Below are 6977 nucleotides of genomic sequence, written 5' to 3' on the forward strand. Positions count from 1 at the left end.
TCACCCTTCTCCAGTCAACCTCATGGAACACTCCCGTGTTAGCACACGCTCATCTCATCTCTGTGCCTAAACTTGCCTGGCTCATTCCTGCCCCCATGCCTTTGCTCTCAGGCCATACTTCCTTCTCAAAGAACCAATTCCCCACCCCTCCCACCAGGCCCCATAAGCTTCCTCCCTCCACAGAGAAAGAACCCTCCCCTAATCACCAAGTTTCCAGGAATCCTTCACGCTCAATTCCTCCATCTCCCTATCACTCACCTGGTACTTTTAATAACTAGCAATCTGCTGAAGGTGTTTACCTTTTAATCTTATCTTTTCATGTGAAGGTCATTTCCTTATGAGCACAAACCATAAAGTACACTTTTAAAAACTGAATACTATAATACTAGACAACACTAAGAGAAAGTTTTTAGGAAATAAAATTCCCCCAACAAGATCAGTCTCATTTTTTCATGTTTCTTTCTAGCCCTTGCCCATTCCTGTTTACATTTTTAACATAGTAATAATCATAATAGTAGATTCAACCGTATAGTTACACATACTGTTTTACATTCTGCTTTTTCTAACATAAAAAATTCTTCCTCGTTAAATGGTTTTGAGTTTCATTTTTAACGTCTATATCTTATCCACTGAGATACTAGACTGTGATTCACTTAAGCACTGACTTCTTTTCCTAGTTAGACTTTACATTATTCTTTGTGTCTTTCACTGTGTTGATTCTTCTCCGTGATTTTCACTGCATCGAGTACTGAAAAATTTCTAATGTAACTTCTGGTTTCATCACCTTAGGCTAGGTAGACAGCAAAGATATTTCCCAAACACTTTTTATACAGATTTATTTATTTTGATAGTTAATCTCATACATATTTAAACACTGGAAGCCCCTTGAGGGAAGGCAATAAGATCCCATACTAAGATAAGGTAGACACCTGGCAGGCGTTCAATAAATACTGAATATTTTTTAAGCCATCTAAAGTTATAAAACATCAAATTCCTGAACAGGAGAGTGTCGCTGATCTAACTAGTGCCATCAGTTATGCTTGTAAAACTTTCGGCTCATTTAATAATTTCACTGGTTAATAATGTATGAATGGGTGTTCCTTACAGCATACAGAACACAACCAGGTTACCTGGTGAGCTGTACAGGTCTGAGAGATGACAAACAAACAGAACTGCAAATAGAACTCTCAGATCTCATGACAAAACAAGCTTAACCTCTTTTACTTTAGCTGTTTAAGTTCATACTTCAAATGAAGAAAAGCAAAAATAAAAGTTGTAGTATTAAAACTACGTAAAATTACATATGCATGTAAGTACGAACTAGAATGAAAATAAGAAAATGAGTGTGAATTGTTAAGGTGGAAGAATGTCAGAGACATTTTCCTTTTTACTTTTTGTTTTCTTAGTATAATGTTAAAAGGTATAACAAGAAAAATATTCCCGACAAAAGCATATTCATTGTCATTACAATTCTTGCTATTATTGAAGTAGGGCCTAATGCTGAATGTTCAAATAACTAAGTTTCCCAAGCCCACATGTAATTTAGCAAAAAAGACTGAAACACTCTTAATTCCATGATAAATGTAAATAATAAACCAATTATCTACTTTAACACCTAAGCACAGTCAGATACTGAATCACATGAAGAACTTAATGGTACACTAGAAGCTTCTTGCAAATTTCAGATTTTCCTCAACAAGTAGCTAATGTAATTCCAACTATCAGTCTTTAGAGTAAAACTACATTATCCCAGGAACCCATTCTCATCTCATTCTCATTTGTGAAGAGTGATTTCTGAGGTTGCTTCCTGCACTAACCTGCTAAGGGAGAAACAACTGTGACTAAAAGTTTACTATTCATCAGAATTGTATACTATTACTTAATCCATTAATTTTCCCGGGAGTAATAATTGGTCACAGTAATAATTTTTTCAAAATTACCGGAAAGGGATATGACTTTGTTTTAGCCTTTTTAAGCAAACTCTAGGCAGCAGTGTAAAAATCACTGGCTTTACAATTCCACTCCATTGTATTCCACAAGAACCTCTAGATTTATGTAAATGACTACCTTATGAGAAAATAGAAATAGAACCACTTTTAATTATCTGTAGTAATCACTAAAAAAACAAAGCCCATGTGCATTCAGGAAATGTAAGGCTAGGTAAGAGAGGCAGTAAATGAATCAGAAGGCAGTATACCACAAACAACGAGCTTCTACCTATAGGGTAATGGATCTACGCAAAAACCTTAATTTTAAAATGAGTTCAGCCAAAGGGACAACTAACATCTTTTCCAAAGCTACAAGTATTATTCTACGCACCCCCTGAACCTCTGATACTGACAATTATTACAATCTAATCAATGACAATTTATAAGTAAAAAGGATAGTGCTTCCCCTGGAAAACTGAAACTCAAGGTCGGGGGAGGGGGAAGAGGAAAGAATTTTAATTATCTGAGATAGGTCTTTGGTGGTGGTGGGTGAGCTGCCTCTTTTTAGCACTGACATTTCCCAAGTTTTTCGTGAATAGGAAATTTTTTAAATGTGCCGAAATCATCCTTTCAGAATCAAATCCCAGCTAAGTTGTGTTTTCTGTGGCTTGGTGTTTTGTTTTGTTTTGTTTTTTTTAAATCACTGTGACGGTAATACACTTGAAGTGAATTGAAATAAAGCTGCCTGAACACTCGAGGACTAGAAGCTTTCGGAAACTGTCAGAGTTCATCTAAGTTCTTTCATTTTGTCAGAGCATGGAATTAATGAGGCAAAGGTTGAAGACCCAAAACGTGAACTCGTTGAGAACTTAAAGTAATTAAGTTCTTAGGGAAAATTCTTGTGTCATCTTGACAGCCTTAAGCCGAACAGGGACAGGAGGACTCACCAACTCCAAAAACAAAAAAACAAACTTCCAAGAGGACAAACCTAGAAAGCACATGTCAACCTGTTTAACTGTGTATCTTAATATATACCAAAGACAGCAAAGACAACTAGAAAGCAACTCAATTTCTACACAGACTTAAACAACACAACTACAGGGCTTCCCTGGTGCCTCAGTGGTTAAGAATCCGCCTGCCAATGCAGGGGACACGGGTTCGAACCCTGGTCCAGGAAGATCCCACATGCTGCGGAGCAACTAAGCCCTTGCGCCACAACTACTGAGCCTGCGCTCTAGAGCCCGCGAGCCACAACTATGGAAGCCCACGTGCCTAGAGCCTGTGCTCCACAAGAGAAGCCACCGTAATGAGAAGCCCACGCAAGGCAACGAAGAGTAGCCCCAGCTCGCCGCAACTAGAGAAAGCCCGCTCGCGGCAACGAAGACCCAACGCAGCCAAAAATAAATATAATAAAATAAATAAATAAACAACACAACTACAAACAAAGAAGTTGCGAAAATGACTGAGAAAATGATTCTGGTACTTACACGAATGATTCGCATTAGTTAAGAGCCTTCTCAGCTGAAAAGTCATTTCCTGGGACTATAATGATCCCACCAGAATCACCTGGTATATATAGGAGGTGTTTCCAATATAGCTCACTTAAAGTAACTTGCCCTCTCACGCTGCTAGTTAAGCATTAAAGCCAAGGCCCGACCCACCTCCTCTGACTTGAGTCAGGTTTTCTCCATTACATCTGACTGTCTAAAGAGGATTTAAAATGTACTGTTTATCTGCTTTCTCTACCCTCCCTGCAGAATTGAGAGAATGTCTGAAAGATACAATTTCACAAGAATCTTGGCACCTAATCTATTTATTGTTGAGAGATGACGAATATGACTTCAAGCAAAAACAAAACTTTCTCAACAGTCAAGAAAAAGCGGGGGATCGGGGGAGGGCAACTCCTCTACCCAAGTTCAATCAAAGGATTTACAAGTCTTCATGACAGTCCAGGTTAAAGGAATATAAAGTGAAAAGCCAAGAGGAAGGACTTTTGCACTAGACTGCTTTCTCAGGAGTAACCCCAACTCCCTGCCCTTCTTCCTGCCACGGGCCACAGGAGTGAGGGGTCGGGGCTCCTGGGCCACCGACGTGGGGCCTGGGGGGTCCCCGGCTGTCCCGGGCCAGGCTGGAGGGTGAGGACCCCAGGGCGGGGGCCGCGCTGACAGCTGGCGGGCCGAGAGCGGAGGCGCGGCGAGGCGCGGGACCAGGGGCCGGGTGGGGAAGGAGGAAGCGAGCCAGGGGCGCGGGCGCCCTCCTAGAAGGGCAGGGAGACAGGAGGGCAAAAGGGCGGCGGGGCGGGCGCGCCGGCGGAAGGGACAGCGGGCCGGGACATGGGGCCCGCGGCGCCCCGGGACGCGGTGCGGGCCAGGGGAGGGGCGTCCCTAGCAGGCGGGGCGGACACGGGCGACGAGGTTTCGGGGTGCGCGGGCCGCCCCCACCCCCGCCCAGACACGGACTCCAGGGGCGGGACCGGCCAGACCCCACACGGCGGCCGAGGCCAAGGGAAGGGCGCGCCAGGCACCTGCCGCCTCCGCCGCGGCGGCCCCAGGCGCGCTCGGCTCTCACCTCTTCGGTTCATGGGCCGGATCCGGACGGCCACTTTCACTTTGGAGTCCCCCATCCTGCCGCCGCCGAGGCTCTCGCTCGGCTTCCGTCTGCCGCGGCCACCGGGCAACTCTTCGGGGCTGACCGGGCGGGAGGGGGCTACGGGCGAGAGGGGCGGGGCTGGGGCGGGGCCTGTGGAGGGGCGTGGCCGACTCGGGGCTCCCGGCGGCGCCCCCGCTGCATGACGGGACTTGTAGTTCCTGTAGGTGGTCGCGGGCAGAGCGGCAGAGGTCCGGTGCGCTTCCTTCTCTGGAGCTTGTAAATACCCCTCTGTTTCTACACAATTCTTACCCTTGCAGTTAGTACTGAGACGTAAGCTGTCGATGAGCTGATATCTCACCTGAAAACAAACAGTTGAATAGATGGCGCTGGAGACCTTGCGACCTCTTTCAGACTCATTTCCTGCCAATCTTAGTGTTTGATCCCTGGCTCAAATTATTTCCTCTGCCTGGATTGCCCTCCCGGCCATGTTTGCTGAAATCAGCCTTCAAGACAAGTCAAAAGTCACCTCTTCTGGAGGTCTTCATAAATCCACAGGTTACCCTATACCAACCCACCCCCTGCCCCCCTTTCCAGTCAAGACCTTGGGCTCTGGCATCAATCTAGGTTCAAACGCGCCCTTAGCACTTTCCAACTGTGTGACCAAGGCAAGTGATTTGACCACTCAACGCTTGTCTTTTCATACGTAAATGAAATGCCTACTTTATGGGATTGTTGTGAGGTTTAGTGAGTAGGTAAAGCTCTTAAAACTCCCAGGCACATAAGTGTGCAATAAAAGTCATTATTTTTGCTCTGTTATAGCATTTATGCTGCAACTATTTATGACTCTCCTATTTTGTATTTTTAAAACCATATCTTATATGTGTAGCCTAGCCTGTAGTAGAGACCCAGTAAACATTTATTGCATGAATGAATCAATGACTCAGTGAAGCCACACTAAAATGTGCTTTTTGTTAAGCCCTAGCAGAAATGCTAACTGGTGGCCTGTGGGCAAGATCTGGCCTGCAAACATATTCTGTTTGGCCTAACGTTATTGGCCAATGCATGAAAACTGGGAGATTTTTACATGCAATGCTGGGCCTACATTACATATTGGGAATTTCAATAGGAAATGAGTATCAGTGGCCACCTTTATAAGAGGCAGTTCCGCTTGGATATGTTTAAATGATAGAACAGAACTCAGAACAATTTTACAGATGAGTAAATACAGAAAGCTGGCAAGACTTGCCCTTTTACCAACCATCCTATTGTTGAAAGAGCTTCAATACAAGCAGAGTTGTCCAACAGGTTAAAAACACACTTAAGAGACTATATAGCACAGGAAACTGTATCCAATATCCTGAGATAAACCATAATGGAAAAGAATATAAAAAAGAATGTGTATATATGTATGTGTGTATATACATATATATGTATGTATATGTATAACTGAATCACTTTGCTGTACAGCAGAAATTAACACGACATGAAATGAGCCAGACACAAAAAAGCAAGCCCTGTATGATTGCACTTATATGAGGTATCTGAATAGTGAAATTCAGAGACAGAAGGTAGAATGACGGTTGCCAGGGGCTGGAAAGAAGGAGGATAGGGAGTTAGTGTTTAATGAATACAGAGTTTCTGTTTGGGAAGATTAGAAAAGTTCTGGTGATGGATGGTAGAGATAGTTGCACAACAATGTGAATGTACTTTATGCCACTGAACTGCACACCTGCAAATGGTTAAAATGGTACTTTTTAAAATATAAATTTATTTATTTTATTTATTTTTGGCTGCATTGGGTCTTCGTTGCTGCACACGGGCTTTCTCTAGTTGTGGTGAGCGGGGAATGTTCTTCGTTGAGGTCCGCGGGCCTCTCAGTGCGGTGGCCTCTCTTGTTGCCAAGCACGGGCTCTAGGTACACAGGCTTCAGTAGTTGTGGCTCATGGGCATAGTTGCTCCACGGCATGTGGGATCTTCCCGGACCAGGGCTCGAACCCGTGTCTCCTGCATTGGCAGGCGGACTCCCAACCACTGCGCCACCAGGGAAGCCCTAAAATGGTACATTTATGTTGTGTATATTTTACCACAACTAAAAAAAGGTAAAACATCATATCATTATGTTGTACACCTGAAACTAATATGTCAATTATACCTCAATTAAAAAATAAGTAGGAAAAAAAGGTTAAAAATAGAAAAGGCAACCCCAGAAGGCCCTCCTTACAGGAAGGGAATTTCTTTCTTAGGGGCACTTCCTCTGAGATTTCAAGGGGCCTTCTCAGCTGGAGAAGCAGTAGATTTCAGACAGTAAATCTTTTGATTTTCACAGTGCAATAAGTAAACAAAATAAGGAGAACCAATTTAGCATTGTCAGCTTTTTAATTTTACCAAGTAAATTCTTTAAAAACTACTGGATACAACAAATTGCTGTCGACTATCACTGTCATCCTTTAAACAAAATAA

At 43.5% G+C, this 6977-nt stretch overlaps 1 protein-coding gene across 5 annotated transcripts in view; it reads right to left on the reverse strand.

The window, feature by feature from the left end:
* The window catches only part of KIF13B (kinesin family member 13B), a 192372-nt gene extending 187746 nt beyond the window's left edge, over positions 1–4626 (reverse strand). For all 5 annotated transcript variants that reach the window (XM_067040001.1, XM_067040000.1, XM_067040002.1 and 2 more), the window contains exon 1: positions 4497–4626. In XM_067040001.1, coding sequence (XP_066896102.1) covers positions 4497–4551 — 55 coding nt within the window. In that variant the 5' untranslated portion in view covers positions 4552–4626. The remainder of the gene's footprint in view (positions 1–4496) is intronic.
* Between the last annotated feature and the right edge of the window lie 2351 nt (positions 4627–6977).

This window comes from Kogia breviceps, chromosome 8 (assembly GCF_026419965.1).
Source record: "Kogia breviceps isolate mKogBre1 chromosome 8, mKogBre1 haplotype 1, whole genome shotgun sequence".
Classification (NCBI taxonomy): domain Eukaryota; kingdom Metazoa; phylum Chordata; class Mammalia; order Artiodactyla; family Physeteridae; genus Kogia; species Kogia breviceps.